Source organism: Hypanus sabinus, chromosome 6 (assembly GCF_030144855.1).
Source record: "Hypanus sabinus isolate sHypSab1 chromosome 6, sHypSab1.hap1, whole genome shotgun sequence".
NCBI classification, from domain to species: Eukaryota; Metazoa; Chordata; class Chondrichthyes; order Myliobatiformes; family Dasyatidae; genus Hypanus; species Hypanus sabinus.
The window spans coordinates 29,121,503-29,138,289 of NC_082711.1; the positions used below are offsets into that span (position 1 = coordinate 29,121,503).

Below are 16,787 nucleotides of genomic sequence, written 5' to 3' on the forward strand. Positions count from 1 at the left end.
TTCAATTTGACTTTAGTTAGCCATGCAAGGTTCATACCTGCCATGCTGCCATTTGTTCTTATTAAAACATACCTTTACTTAAATTTACAAAACATACTCTTATATGTCACTAGCAACAATCTTGCCCTTTAATCTATTTTCCTAGACTAAAATGCCTTATTGAAATTTGCCATGCCCCATTATTTCTTTATTTATACCCTTCTACAGTACAGCTTGTCCCATCAGTGATTCATTATTTCTCATCTCTACTCAAGCAGAGCTACCAAGCCAAATTTTTCCTCAACGCTATAGTGAACTCATCCTTTAACAAAATTACCCCACTTCCCTCTCCAATCTTGCTTTCTTTTTGAAACATCAAAAATCCCTGCATATTCAATTCCCAACCTCGACCAACTTACACCATGTATCTTAAAAGATAGTCAAATTACCTTACTATGAAGGTACATTGTTATGAATGGGGACACAATGAATGCAGGAAATCATGAATGGAAATCAACCACATAACCGTCGAGCTGGGTTTCTTCTTTGGTTCATCTTTCCTATCCTGGTCAAACTGAACCCACCTTTCCCCCTCCCTCCACATCTCTATCTGGATTACCTCATTGCTGTCTTAAATGTTTCTACCCATCACCAACTAGTACATTTTTTCATCTGTTTAATACACTGGACAACTTTTTTCTATATCTACTGTATACTCAATCTTGATGCATCCTTTTGCGTCCATAGATGCTGTTTGACCTGCTGAGTTTTTCCAGGAGTTTATTTTATGCATCATTTTATTATGAATGGTTTATGCACTCAGAAAACGAGTCTCTAGTTTTTATTTTATCTTAGCATTTTGTTTTACTCGGTTTTTTGGTGCCCTCTCCCTGATGCACTTTGGTTATTGTTATTCTGCAATTTTGTTACTCCTTTCATTTTTCTCTTTCTAAACATCCTTTCACTTGAAACCCTATCTTCTATTTCAAGCTTAGCTTTTCTTCTATTGGGTTCTTTCCTTGTGCTTCATCCCTCTGCCAAGCTGGTTTAAAACCCCAACCCATGAAGTTATTGGTCTTACTTCCACGGAGATCCCACCTCCTACAGAAATGGCCCCAGTTCCTAAGGCATCCAAAGCTCTTACTCATACATCATTTCTCCTGCCACGTTTATTTCAGTAGCATATGGTATTGGTAATCTAGGTTTATACCTTTGAGGTTCTCTTTTTTAAGCACATTCCTAACTTCCAAAATTTTGCATACACAACCCAACTCTTTTAAATTAAAGGAAATTTTCTATTTGAATTACCTACAAGACCATATATCATAAGCAAGGCCTTTAGCTTTGTAATAAAGACACATTATAAAGGTAGTTCTGCTATAATGCAATAGTTGTATTCTTAAGAAACCTCAACGTTCAAAGTACATTTACTATCAAAGTATCTGTACTATATACAGATATACAACCTGGAGACTTGTCCCCTTACAGGTAGATACAAAACAAAGAATTCATTAAAAAGATCATTAAACACCCAATGTGAAAAAAAAACACAAATTGTGCAAACAATAATAAGTAGATAAATTAACACTCAGAACTGAAGTTTACATTTGAGAGTTCATAGCCATGAAGCCAATCGCAGCTGACCCAAGAGCCCATTAGTTACAGGCCACAGCCTCAGTTCAGCAGAGACGAAGAAACCTTGCCGAGCAGCGAGATGAACACCAGCTCATCCCTTACCTCCAGCCCAGACACCCTGACCTTTTCAATCTGACCCAGCACTTAAATTAACCACACCTTGGCTCGTTCCTCACTGTTGGACCTGGGCCCTGCCGCCTTGATATCCTCTCAGGCCTGGGCCTCACAACCTCCATTTGGCCTGTACCCAGTCGTTCCAGCCTCATATTAAAGGACTTTCTATTATAAACACAGGTGTGTCTACAGGGAGAAAGATGGTTGGGTGCAGACGGTTTCACCTCTCATTAATGAAGTTATTTTCCAACCATAGAACACTACAGCACAGTACAGGCCCTTCAGCCCTCCATGTTGTGTTGATCCATATAATCCTTAAAAAAAAGTACTAAACCCACACTACCCCATAACCCTCCATTTTTCTTTCATCCATGTGCCTGTCCAAGAGGCCCTTAAATATCCCTAATGTTTTAGCCTCCACCACCATCATTTCCTGCAGTATGTTCAGAAATAAAGCTTTTAATAGCGATAAGTTTATTTCATTGCAAGTTAAAATACTAATGTATGTTACATTGCTTAATAAAGAATCCTTGCACAAGTATCAATATAAGCAATCACAAACCCCATTTCCAGAAAAGTTGGGATATTTTCCAAAATGCAATAAAAACAAAAATCCGTGATATGTTCGTTCATGTGAACCTTTATTTAACTGACAAAAGTACAAAGAAAAGATTTTCAATAGTTTTACGGAGCAACTTAATTGTATTTTGCAAATATACACAAATTTAGAATTTGATGGCTGCAACACTCAACAAAAGTTGGGACAGAGTTAAAATAAGATGAAAAGTGCACAGAATATTCAAGTAACACCGGTTTGGAAGACTCCACATTAAGCAGGCTAATTGGTAGCAGGTGAGGTATCATGACTGCATACAAAAGTAGTGTCCATCAAAGGCTCAGTCTTTGCAAGTAAGGATGGGTCGTGGCTCACCCCTTTGTGCCAAAATTCGTGAGAGAATTGTTAGTCAGTTCAAAAGGAACATTTCCCAACGCAAGATTGCAGAGAATTTAGGTCTTTCAACAACTACAGTACATAATATTGTGAAAAGATTCAGAGAATTCAGAGACATCTCAGTGTGTAAAGGGCAAGGTCAGAAACCACTGTTGAATGCGCGTGATCTTCGAGCCCTCAGGCGGCACTGCCTAAGAAACTGTCATGCTACTGTGGCAATTATAGCCAAATAGGCTCGGGAGTACTTCGGAAAACCATTGTCACTTAACACAGTCCGTCGCTGCATCCAGAAATGCAACTTGAAACTGTATTACGCAAGGAGGAAGCCATACATCAACTCTATGCAGAAACGTCGGCGAGTTCTCTGGGCCCGTGCTCATCTCAGATGGACTGAAAGACTGTGGAACCCTGTGCTGTGGTCAGATGAGTCCACATTTCAGCTAGTTTTCAGAGAAAACGGGCTTCGAGTTCTCAGAGCCAAAGATGAAAACGACCATCCTGATTGTTATCAGTGAAAGGTGCAAAAGCCAGCATCTGTGATGGTATGGGGGTGCATCAGTGCCCACGGCATGGGTGAGTTGCATGTATGTGAAGGTACCATTGACTCTGAGGCTTATATTAGGATTTTAGAGAGACATATGTTGCTATCAAGGCGACGTCTCTTCCCGGGACGTCCATGCTTATTTCAGCAGGACAATGCCAGACCACATTCTGCACAGGTAACAACAGCATGGCTTTGTAGACACAGTGTGTGCTTGACTGGCCTGCTGCCAGTCCAGATCTATCACCTATTGAAAATGTATGGTGCATGATGAAGAGGAAAATCAGACAACGGAGACCATGGACTGTTGAGTAGCTGAAGTTTTATATCAAGCAAGAATGGACAAAATTTCCAATTGCAAATCTACTACAATTAGTATCCTCAGTTCCAAAATGATTAAAAAGTGTTATTAAAAGGAAAGATGATGTAACACAATGGTAAACATGCCTCTGTCCCAACTTTTGTTGAGTATGTTGCAGCCTCAAATTCTAAATTTGTGTATATTTACAAAATACAATTAAGTTGGTCAGTAAAACTATTGAAAATCTTTTCTTTGTAGTTTTGTCAGTTAAATAAAGGTTCACGTAAATTAACATATCACAGATTTTTGTTTTTATTGCATTTCGGAAAATATCCCAACTTTTCTGGAAATGGGGTTTGTACTTGTCAATTTAAAAAGGTCTCCTAAAGTGAAACCACCAGCTTATGCTCTTCAAATAATGGTATGGGGAGTTATATCACTTAATAATAATACTATTTACTAATAACCCACCCACACCCCCAGATTGTTTTACCTCAAAACAGCAATTTTTCTACTTCTCAGTTCCCAAGTTAACTGTGTTTTTTTAGTTCATGATCAAAATCACATTATAACTGATTCAGCCTGCAAAATACAAATAGTGTTTCCCAATTCATCAATTGCTTTATGCCCAATTCACATTCGGGAAACACACATTAAAGCCGAACAACATAAAAATGATCCAGAGGCAGGAATATGCTGCTTGGACCCTCAAGCCTGCTCTGCTATTTAATAAGATTTTTGCAGATCTGAACATCCTCATTCTGGTCCACCCTAGCAATGTTTCACTTCTTTGTTCATACTTCTTTGTTTATTAATACCTGTAAATTTTGGTTATATTGATATTCAAGGACCTTGCTTCCACTGCCCATTAAGGAAGAAAGTACTAAAAACTTGGGAATCTCTGAAAAAAAAATCATGTAATCACTCTCCCAAAAGGACAAACTCATATTTAAACAATTCCATATACCCAAAGCAATGAAAAACTGCAAGATTTATGACTTTTTCTCTTTTCTTTCTGACTTTTTTTTATATATTTCTTATTTGTATTTATGGTATATTATTATGTATTACACAGTACTGCTGCCGCATAACAACAAATTTCACAACATATGTCAGTGATAATAAATCTGATCTTGATTTACATACAAAATTCAAAGAAGAAACAACTACACCATAATGTCCAAACTATTCACGTAATGTATGCTTTTTTCCAAATGCATTTCTTTTGAAACTTATTTTATACATTGTGATCTGGCAACATGAGAAATAAACTAAATTCATATTAAAAAAAGAAAGATTGTGTAAAAATAAAAACAAGTCTCAATCTGATAGGTATGTGATTTTGTTAGGAAATTAAGGCTTCAGAACTGGATTTTTTTTAAAGGAGGAAAACATTAAAGGGGACAACAAAGTAAATTACTTTTTTCACAATAACTGGATATATTAATAATTGCTCAGTTACAAAGTACCAACTGTGCAACCTTATCTTAAATGAAGTGTTTTAAAATTAAACACACCTCTCGCACTTTAGAATGAACTGGAGAATTCCGAGGAAGATGAACTCCATGATGCATAAAATCCTGGATACAGCAGTTTTCAATAGTCTGAAAGAGAAAATGCACTAGAGGTATTTAATATACTAATATGTCCCTTTTACAGTGCCTACAAGAAGTATTTACCTCCCCAAAGTTTTCATGTTTTACTATTTTGCAACATTGATTAACAGTGATTTAATCAATGATCAACAGAAAAATACTCTTGTGTCAAAGTGAAAACAGATTTCTACAAAGTGATCTAAATTAATCACAAATATAAAAGGAAGTAATTGACTGCATAAATATTCACCACCTCCCCTTTAAAATGGCACATCACTGATGCAGCCAATTGATTTTATAAGTCACATAATTAATTAAATGGAGATTTATTTTCTCAGACCTGCGTGCAGTTGAGGTATTTAAATTGAATTTAGTAAAAATACACTCGCCAACTGGAAGGTCCAACCGATGGTGAGTCAGTATCCTGGCATGAAGCGAAAAGAATACTCTAAGCAACTCCACGGAAAGATTATTGAAAACCACAAGCCAGGAGATGGATACAAGAAAATTTCCAGTTCACTGAATATCCCTTTAAGTACAGTTAAGTCAATCATCAGGAAATGGAAAAAATACGGCACAGATGTAAATCTGCCTACAGCAGGCCGTCCTCAAGAACTGAGTGACAGTACAAGAAGGGGATTAGTGAGGGAAGCCAAGAGACCTATGACAACTATGAAGGACTTACAAGCTTCAGTGGCTGATTTGAGGGAGACCGTGCATACAACTGCTGGTCGGGTACTTTGTCAGTCACAGTTTTATGGGAGAGTGGCAAAGAGAAAACCACTGTTGAGAAAACCTCATGTGAGCCAGTAAAGCACCAAAGGTTTAAAAAGGAGAGGAATTTTCAACGGTCTTTTTTAAATTGGAGCTAGAAGCTGAGAGTGAAGGAATAAGGAATCTCTGAGAGAAGCCATTTTTTTCTCCCACTGCTCGGAGAAAAGAGGCTAAACTGTGCAGGTGCATGATGTCAGCCAGTAGAGTGCCAAAGGTTTAAAAAGGCGACCACCATATCCAGTGGGCAGCAGAGAGAGAGGGAGCAGAGTGGCTTTGGCTCAACAGGCCTCAGCGTGAACAGGCAGAGGCGAGGGTAGGTTCTGGTAAGTTTTGTTTCTATTTGTTCAGAATAGAGAGAATGCCAGGTAGTATGTTGGAATGCTCCTCTTGCAGAAAGTGGGAGGTCAGGGAGACCTCCGGTGTCCCTGACGACACCTGCAAGAAGTGCATCCAGCTGCAGCTCCTAACAAACTGCATTAGGGAACTGGAGCAGGAGCTGGATGACCTCCAGATCATTCAGGAAAATGAGGAGTTTATAGATAGTAGTTTTAGGGAGGTAGTTACGCCAAAGGAGCAGCGCACAGGTAATTGGGTTACTGTTAGGCAAGGAAAGGGAAAAGGGCAAGCAGAGCAGGGTTCCTCTGTGGCCAATCCCCTATACCGATTTGGATACTTTTGGGGAGGGGGAATGACTTACCTGGGAGAAGCTGTGACAGCCGGCTCTCTGGCACTAAGTCTGGTTCTGCAGTGCAGAAGGGAGGGTGGAAGAAGAGGAGAGCAGAAGTGATAGGGGACTTGATAGTCAGAGGTACAGACAGGAGGTTCTGTGGCTGTGACAGAGACTCCTGGATGGTTTGTTGCCTCCTGGGTGCCAGGGTCAGGGATGTCTCTGATCGCATGCACAGCATTCTGAAGTGGGAGGGTGATCAGCCTGAATTCATGGTACACATCGGTACCAATGACATAGGAAGAAAGAGTGAGGAGGTTCTGAAGAGTGAGTATAGAGAGCTTGGTAGGAAGTTAAAAAGCAGGACCTCGAGGGTGATAATCTCAGGATTGCTACCTGTGCCACACGCCAGTGAGGGTAAGAGTAGGATGCTCTGGCGGATGAACACGTGGCTGAGGAACTGGTGTAGGGGGCAGGGTTTCAGATTTCAGGATCATTGGGACTTCTTCTGGGCAGGTGGGACCTGTACAAGAGAGACGGGTTACACCTGAACTACAGGGGGACCAATATCCTTGCAGGGAGGTTTGTTAGTGCTACTAGGGAGGGTTTAGACTAGATTTGCAGGGGGGTGGGAAATAGAGTGACAAAGCAGATAGTGGAGCAGGACTGAAAATAAATTATGTTAAAAGTTCATGCAAAGTCATAAATAGGTTTGTGTGTGGTGGTAAAAATCTTCTGAGGTGTGTGTATTTCAATGCGAGGAGTATTGTGGGGAAGTCAGACGAGCTGAGGCCATGGATTGACACATGGAATTATGATATTGTAGCCATTAGTGAAACTTGGCTACAGGAGGGGCAGGACTGGCAGCTTGATGTTCCAGGGTTTAGATGTTTCAGACATGATTGAGGCAGAGAGATAAAGGGTGGGGGAGGTGGCATTGCCAGTCAGGGAAATTGTTACAGCAGTGCTCAGGCAGGACAGATTGGAGGGCTTGTCTACCGAGGCCATATGGGTGGAGCTGAGAAACAGGACAGGTGTGACCACATTAATGGGGTTGTATTATAGACCACACAATAGTTGCGTGAATTGGAGGAGCAAATCTGTCAAGGGATAGCAGGCAACTGCAGGAAACATAAAGTTGTAATTGTAGGGGATTTTGTAATTTTCCACAAATTGATTGGGACTCCCATACTGTAAAGGGTCTAGACGGGTTAGAGTTTGTAAATTGTGTTTAGGAAAGTTTTCTAAATCAATATATAGAGGTACCAACTAGAGAGGATGCAATATTAGATCTCCTATTAGGAAACGAATTAGGACAGGTGACAGAAGTGTGTGCAGGGGAACACATTGGTTCCAGTGATCTTAACACTATTAGTTTCAACTTGATCATGGATAAAGATAGATCTGTTCCTTGGGTTGAAGTTCAAAACTGGAAAAAGGTCAAATTTGAAGAAATGAGAAAGGATCTAAAAAGAGTGCATTGGGACAGGTTGTTCTCTGGCAAGGATGTGATTGGTAAGTGGGAGACCTTCAAAGCAGAAATTTTGAGAGTGCAGTTTGCAAGTTCCTGTCAGGATTAAAGGCAAAGTGAACACGAATAAGGAACCCTGGTTCTCAAGGGATATTGGAACTCTGATAAAGAAGGAGAGAGAGAGATGTATAACATGTATAGGCAACAGGGAGCAAATAAGGAGCTTGAGGAGTATAAAAAGCGCAAAAAAATACAATAAAGAAATCAGGATGGCTAAAAGAAAACATGAGGTTGCTTTGGCAGTCAAGGTGAAGGATAATCCAAAGAGCTTTTACAAGTATATTAAGAGCAAAAAGATAGTAAGGGATAAAATTATTCCTCTTGAAGATCAGAGTGGTCGGCTATGTATGGAACCAAAAGAAATGGGGCAGATGTTAAATGGGTTTTTTGCATCTGTACTAGAAACCAGCAAGGAGTCATTGAAAATAAGGTAAACAAGTAGTGAGGTCATGGAACCTATATAGATTGAAGAGGAGGAGGTGCTTGCCATCTTGAGGAAAAACAAAGTAGATAAATTCCTTCAGACCTTGAAGGAGACTAGTTTTGAAATTGCAGGGGCCCTGGCAGATATATTTAAAATGTCAGTATCTATGGGTGAGGTGCCTGAGGATTGGAGGACAGCTCATGGTGTTCCGTTGTTTAAAAAAGGCTCTAAAAGTAATCCGGGAAATTATAGGCCAGTAAGTTTGACATCGGTGGTAGGTAAATTATTGCAAGGAGTACTAAGAGATAGGATCTACAAGCATTTGGATAGACAGGGACTTATTAGAGAGAGTCAACATGGCTTTGTGCATGGTAGGTCATGTTTAACCAATCTATTAGAGTTTTTCGAGGAAGTTACCAGGAAAGTGGGTTAAGGGAAGGCAGTGGATGTTGTCTACATGGACTTCAGTAAGGCGTTTGACAAAGTCCCGCATGAGAGGTTAGTTAGGAAGATTCAGTCGCTAGGTATACATGGAGAGGTAGTAAATTGGATTAGACATTGGCTCAATGAGAGAAGCCAGAAAGTGGTAGTGGAGGATTGCTTCTCTGAGTGGAAGCCTGTGACTAGTGGTGTGCCACAGGGATCAGTGCTGGGTCCATTGTTATTTGTCAACTATATCAATGATCTGGATGATAATGTGGTAAATTGAATCAGCAAATTTGCTGATGATACAAAGATTGGAGGTGTAGTGGGCAGAGAGGAAGGTTTTCAAAGCTTGCAGGAGGACTTGGATCAGCTGGAAAAATGGGCTGAAAAATGGCAGATGGAATTTACTGCTGACGTGTGAGGTATGCACTTTGGAAGGACAAACCAAAGTAGAACATACAAGATAAATGGTAGGACACTGAGGAGTGCAGTAGAACAGAGGGATCTGGGAATACAGATACATAATTCCGTAAAAGTGGCGTCCCAGGTAGATAGGGTCGTAAAGAGAGCTTTTGGTACATTGGCCTTTATAAATCAAAGTACTGAGTATAAGAGTTGAAATGTTATGGTGAGGTTGTATAAGACATTGGTGAGGGCAAATTTGGAGTATTGTGAGCAGTTTTGGTCACATAATTACAGGAAGGATGTTAATAAGGTTGAAAGAGTGCAGAGAAGATTTACAAGGATGTTGCCAGGACTTGAGAAACTGAGTTACAGAGAAGAGTGAATGCAAACAGGTTTTTTCCACTGAAGGTGGGGGAGAAAAAAAAAACAGAGGACATGGATTAAGAGTGAAGGGGGAAATGTTTAAAGGGAACATTAGGGCGGGGCTTCTTCACACAGAAATTGGTGGGAGTGTGGAATGAGCTGCCAGATGAAGTGGTGAATGTGGGCTCACTTCTAACATTTAAGAAAAACTTGGGACAGGTACATGGATGAGAGGGGTATGGAGGGACAGGTGCAGGTCAGTGGCATTAGGCATTAAAACGGTTCAGCACAGCCAAGAAGGGCCGAATTGCCTGTTTCTGTGCTGTAATGTTCTATAGTTCTATGGGATCTCAGCTACAGTTTGCCAGAAGGCATGTGGGAGATTCTGAAGTCAGCTGGAGGAAGGTTCTATTGTCTGATGAGACCAAAATTGAGCTTTTTGGCCATCAGACTAAACACTATGTTTGGCCAAAGCCAAACACCACACATCATCAAAAACACACCATACCTACCATGAAGCATGGTGGTGGCTGCATCATACTGTGGGGATGTTTCACTGCTTGTGAAAGTACAGGGTAAAATGAATGCAGCAAAATACAGAGAAATCCTGGAGGAAAACCTGGTACAATCTGCAAGAGAACTGAGACTCAGTAGAAGATTTGTTTTCCAGCAAGAATGGAGAGAAAAGAGTTAATCTACTTCTTAACCTGCAGAATAATTCCAGCATTTAAAAAAAAATTAATAATAGTTTGTTAACATGCTGAAGTTCCACATTTCCTACCTCACTCTATTAAATTCTGTTGTCATTCCATTTTGATTCATTGGGCCAAATCTTTTAAATTTACAGACCAATATCCCTTGTGGTTTCTGACTGTCTTTTTCTATCAACTTTACAAAATAAAACAATAATTCAAATGATCAGTGACCATGTAGCAGCCAATGATTTAATTTCATAAAATGGAGTATGAAAAATGAACTGTAATCTTTAGTAACAATAGGAAACATAGGAACAAACTAAAGTATTCAACATTTTCAACTCATTCTACAAGTCAGTTAAATGCAAGATAACTCAATTTCCGTATTTACAATAGATTTTAATCTTTAAAAACAAATTGACTGATCTAAACCTATTCTCTTTTGTAGTACTTTCCACTTTTTTCCCTGATTAGCAATATGATGCAAGCTGTACATAAAAATGAAGAGGTTACATAAACATTCCGATCCATTCAATTAGAAGAATCTATTACAGATGGAAAGGAAAGAAAGTCCAGCTGATTCACAAGGTACTATTATTTTGAGGTTATTTTGTCTGGTTGATTGAGGTAATTTGTACATTTTCATTTCTAAATGATTCCAAGAGGAGAATAATCCCCATAAACTTTCAAGGGACTGCACCTGAGTCTTGTGCACCTACCTAGCAAAGAACACCTATATCGATACATCAGTCCAGAAGGGTGGCATTTCAGGAATGCTGGGCTGTCTGGGGCACACCGGTGTGGTGACACAGCTCATCAGAGAGGCCAGAGAGAACACGGGCAACCTGTCAGCATTGTGGCTCGATCTGGCAAATGCATATGGCTCCATTCCGCACAAGCTGGTACAGCTCACACTGACCAAACATCACGTCCCTAGCAGAATCAGAGACCTTATCGCTGATTATTACAGCAACTTCAGGATGAGGGTCTCTTCAGGAGCAATTACATCAAGCTGGCACAAGGTGGAGATCCGCATCACGACAGGGTGCACTATCTCAATGACGCTGTTCTCCCTAGCCATGAACATGTTCACTAAGTCTGCTGAACCAGAGTGTACAGGGTCCAGAATGAATTCCGCTCAACGGTAACCACCCATCAGGACATTCATGGTTGACCTCACAATCACCACAGAATCAGTCCCAGGCTGCCGGTGGATTCTGCAGGGGCTCGAAAAGCTAGTGGAGTGGGCCCAGATACATTTCAAGCTAGCCAAATCAAGATCTATGGTGCTGAGGAAAGAGAAGGTGAAGAACAAGTTCTGGTTCAGCATCGCAGGCACAGCATTCCCAACCATCACAGAAAAACCAGTCAAGAGCTTAGGTAAGGTTTTTGACAGTTCTCTAAGTGACACAACATCCATTCAGGCAACCTGCACCAAGTTAGATGGCTGGCTGAAATCCATGGACAAGTCTGGCCTATCTTGGAAGTTCAAAGCCTGGGTATATCAGCATGGTATTCTTCCCAGAATCCTGTGGCCCCTCCTCGTCTATGCAGTTCCGATCTCGACAGTCGAAACCTTAGAGAGGAGGATCAGCAAGTACCTCAGGAGATGGCTGGGGCTGCCAAAAAGCCTGATCAGCATCACACTCTATGGACACAACAAACTGCAACTGCCCTTCAAATCCTTGGAGGAGAAATTCAAGGTAACAAGAGCCAGAGAAGTGGTACGGTACTGGAACTCAAGAGATCTGAAGGTGCCTAGAGCCAGTTGAGGACTGGCAGGAAGTGGAGGGCAGAGGAAGCTGTTCAGGAAGCAGAGGCAAGGCTGTGTCATGACCCTCTAAGCAGGCCATTGCCTTTGTCAGAGCTGGAGAGCAGCCAATACCCGCCAAAAGAACATCTGCAGGCATCCTGAGCTCTGCAAGAAATTGGCAGCTGTTGGTGGACCTCGAAAGGCAACTGAAGTTCCCCAGCCATATCGCAGCCACCACCCTGCGACCAGATATTGTCCTTGTGTTGGAGTCTACCAAGCGTGTGGTGATGCTGGAGCTGACAGTCCCATTGGAAGATCACTTGGAAGAGGCCTTTGAAAGGAAGCTCTCCAAGTACGCAGGACTGGTCAGCCACTGCCAGCAGGCTGGATGGAGAGCCAGGTGTCTCCCAGTGGAGGTTGGTTGTAGGGGATTCGCAGTACGTTCTTTAGCTGGAGCCTTCAGCAATTTGGGCATCGAGGGAGAGAGGAAGAGGAGAGCCATCTGCAGTACCACCGATGCAGCAGAGAGGGCCTCAAGATGGCTGCCCCTCAAAAGAGGGGAGCCATGGAATCATAAGTAGCTAGCCATCTTTACACAAGCTGGAGTCTGATCAGCCCCGGCTGGGTCACATGGAGGAGGGTGAATAATGTTGAAAGACCCAAAACACCCAATGACTACAGGAACATCATTGAAGATGTGTCCAGAGGCATCAGTAGATGTATTTACACAGCCCCATCTCTCAATTTATAAAAGAGAAGGCTTGTTTCTTCTCTATGCAAAACTCTCATTACAATTGAAAAACATACAAGGATTAACAAGAGAGTGATGTCATTAACACTAACCTCTAGAAACAATCCAGATGCCTTCTTCCAAGCTCTAAAGTATACTTCAGCTACAAAAGGCATTATGGACCTTTAGGGAAAAATGAAATCAGAAGCTTAGTATTTCAAGATATACATGACAACATGAACAATGCTGTAAAAGTAGTACTGTGAAAAAGTCTTAAGCAGTATATAGCTAGGGTGCCCAAGACTTTTGCACAGTACTATAGTAATTTTATGGATTGCACTGATCTGCTGCTGCAAAAAGAAAACAAATTTCCTGACATACAAGTGATGATGGACCTGATTGTGATATGGGTCTCTACTGTCGACTGAGAGTAGGAAGGGGGCAGGGAAAGGTGTATCATAGTTTGGGAAAGGTGCATCATAGTTAGGGAAAGGGGAAGAAGCAGGAAGACCACAGAAACATTCAGTAACGATCAACGAACATCAATTTCTCGAACTTCCAGTAATTGCGCCCACCCCCCGCGCCATTCTCATTCCTGTAGTCTTCTCTCGTCTCATCTCCTTACCTGCTCGTTGTCTCTCTCTGGTGCTCCTCCTCCTTCCCTTCCTGCCATGGTTTTCTACCCTCTCCAATCAGATTCCACCTCCTTCAGCCATTTGTCACTTCCGCCTATCAGCTTCCTGGTTTCACCTATCACCAGCCACCTTGTACTTCTTTCTCCCCTCCCCCTCCCTTTCTCACTCTAACTTCTAATCTATTTTTCCAGTCCTGATGAAGGATCTTGGCCTGAAATGTTGACTGTTTACTCCTTGTCATAGATGGTGCCTGGCCTGCTGAGTTCCTAAAGCACTTTGTGTGTATTGCTTGGATTTCCATCATCTGCAGATTTTCTCATCTACGATCAATAAACCAATTGTTTAGAATTAAATTACTTTGCCTGGTGTTTCTGCACAAACACCAACTCCACCTGGCACTCCTTCTCTGCCACCTGCCCTACACCCCTTCAACAGCACTCCACACCCGCCATTCCCAACATCCTTTGTTCCTGCCAGATTTACAAGCTCCGGTCCACATTGACAAATGGAGTACTGTGCAAGTCTTAGGCATCCTAGCTATATGCTGTATATGTGCCTAAGACTCTTGCACAGTACTGTATGTTGCAATTATAAATGCCTTTGGTGCAATTTAGTGATACTCATTAAGAACGTTAAGTGTTATACACACCGGCACATGCACAGTAATTTCAACATGGAGCCAAAGTTACTTGGCACATCTGGAATACGTGACAAACTCTGACTGCCACCTATACCATTTTTGCAGAAGTGCAGCATAATGCTTAAAAAAAACTGCACAGAAGCATAGTGTAGTGTTTATCACAATGCTTTATAGTACATGTAATGTGATTTCAATTTCAGTAGCTGCCTGTAATGAATTTATACATTCTCCAGGTGCTCCACTTTCCTGCCATAGTCCAAAGACATACCAGTTGGTAGATTAATGGGTCACTGTAAATTGTCCTGTGATTTGTCTAGGATTTAATTGAGGGTTTGCTGGGCAGCATAGCTTGAAGGACCAGAAGGGCTTATTCTGTGCTATACAGCAATAAATTAAACAAATAAAAATTAAATGAAACAAAAACTAAGATGAACATTTCTTCAAAAGTTGACATGTTGTATTAGTACAACTAGCAGTGATGTGACTGAAGTTGCACTGACTGAAAGGGTAGGGATACCTGTAGAGGCAGTCCATATTTTTAGAGAAGATGAATTGTTTGCAGTGGAGGGTGAAGACTTTAAAGATAAGTTGTTCTCACTTCTGTGAAGTGAGACGGAGGAATTGTCTGATGTGAAAGATCCCATGAAAGGACCCATGGGTCCTTCAGCAGGTGATGGAAATTCTGAGCTGATATCGGCTATTACATTACTGGTAGATAAATGCCGAAGTGTACAGCAAAGTAATTGCAGGCTGAGAGTGTTTGCTGGAGTCAAGACCACTCCCGATGGGGAGGAGGAATATGAGACACCTCAGTTACTGGATGAGTGAAAAGACAGCAACTGGTAGAAAGTCTGAAAGGTCCAGTGCTAAGGTGAAGTCCATAAAGGCAGAAATCCCATTGGTTACATTTAGGGCTACATCTAAGCATTAGAAAATGCTTATGGCATATCGGACAGCCCAGCAGAGCTTATTAAAAGATTCAGGTGCACATTCCAAGAGAAAGGGGAGAAACTTTCTGTCTATATTTTTCAGGTTACAGAGACAACTGCACTGCCTATGCCGTAAAGGGGTCATTCAACTGGCCAAGATAAATCTATTAAGAATGGAACAAGTTGCGAAGGGTATGCTTTCACACGACATGATTGATTTAAGCATTTGAATGTCTCATAAGGTGCATCCCAATCCCTCATTTGTTGAGTTGATCAGAGAAGAAAGAGAGGAGGAAAACATGATGGAGAAGTGGAAGGCCTCCGTCAGCAGGGCAAAGTCCTCAGTCATAGCTTCTGTTGCTGAAGTGACCCCCCCCCCCCATGCCACACAAATGGGGGTTTTACAGGATGAAGTGAAAAAACTGCAAGCCGAGGTACCTTGGTTGATGTCGGCTAGTGTTGCCACCAAGTGTGACAAGTCCAATAGGAAACTACACTCACAGATAGGGCTGCTGCTGACAGGGGTCTCTTAACAAGGGAAGCAACCAGTATTTTCTGTTACAACTCAGTTAAGGATGGACATTTCAAGTGGGAGTGTGAAGGACAGGAAAACCTTCGGAAAATAACCCAACCGTTACTTAAATTGAAATGTCGGGAAACTTCGGTGAGGCCCAGTAAGGGAATGAGTTGGTGTATCAGAAAGAACATGTTTGAATTAATGTGTTGAAGTCACTTCATGATGATTTGGGTCATTTGGGATTTGATAAGACCTATGGATTGGTCAAAATCAGTTCTATTGGCCCCGAATGAAACCTGAAGTTCAAGAGTACAATAAGTCGTGCATCTGATGTATTCGGAGGAAGACACTGCCTACAAGAGTTGCTCCATTATCTAATTTACAGAGCTCGAGGCTACTTGATTTAGTGCATATGGATTTCCTATCTAGAAAGCCTGATCCCAGCATTGCTGCGAATGTCTTGGTCATCACTGATCATTACACTACATATGCTCAAGCCTTTCCCACAAAGAATCAGTTGCCAAAGTATTACCGGGATTTTGATCATTATGATCTCCAAAGAAGAATACACAGTGTCAAGGGAAGGGATTTTGAGAGTCAGTTTACACATGAATTACTGAGCTACCTAGAGCCCCCAACATGCTTGGAAACCTGGATATCAGCAAAAAGAACAAATTAAGTCAGCATATTAGCTATTTGGTACACTGCTACAACTGTACATAGAAGGAAGCTACAGATAGTCGCCATACTATTTGATGTTCGGGCTTGAAGTGAGATTGCCTATAGATTTGTTTTGGAGCTGGCGATGAAGGCACTGCCACAGAAGACATATCTCAATTCTGTGTCTGTCATGAGGAAAGAACTGCAAAAGGCTTATAAGTTAGCAGTGGTTTCTGCCACCAAGCAAAATCAAGGAAACACGACGAGGTATGATCAAAACATTAGATTCTCTCAACTGATGCCCGAAGAAAGTTTTAATAAAAAACTTGGGGCGATCAGGAAAGCACAAGTTGGTTGACCACTAGGTGTCTATGTCTTATGTAGTGAAGAACAAGGTGCCAAATGTGCCAATTTTACAGGTAAAGATGAGAATGGCCCTATCAGAATTCTCCATCGGAATTTCCTTTTACCCCTAGGGCAGGAGGTACGTGTTGACCCAGAACCTGACATGGAACCTACAC

The 16,787-nt window shown here is 41.5% G+C and overlaps 1 protein-coding gene across 1 annotated transcript in view; it reads right to left on the reverse strand.

Annotated features, from left to right (window-relative positions):
* ncapg2 (non-SMC condensin II complex, subunit G2) overlaps nt 1-16,787 on the reverse strand; it is a 119,179-nt gene that overhangs the window by 71,729 nt on the left and 30,663 nt on the right. The window contains exons 8-9 of the mRNA XM_059971319.1: nt 12,999-13,068; nt 5,040-5,126 (exon numbers count right to left, since the gene is read on the reverse strand). Of these exons, the coding sequence (XP_059827302.1) occupies nt 5,040-5,126; nt 12,999-13,068 (157 nt within the window). The remainder of the gene's footprint in view (nt 1-5,039; nt 5,127-12,998; nt 13,069-16,787) is intronic.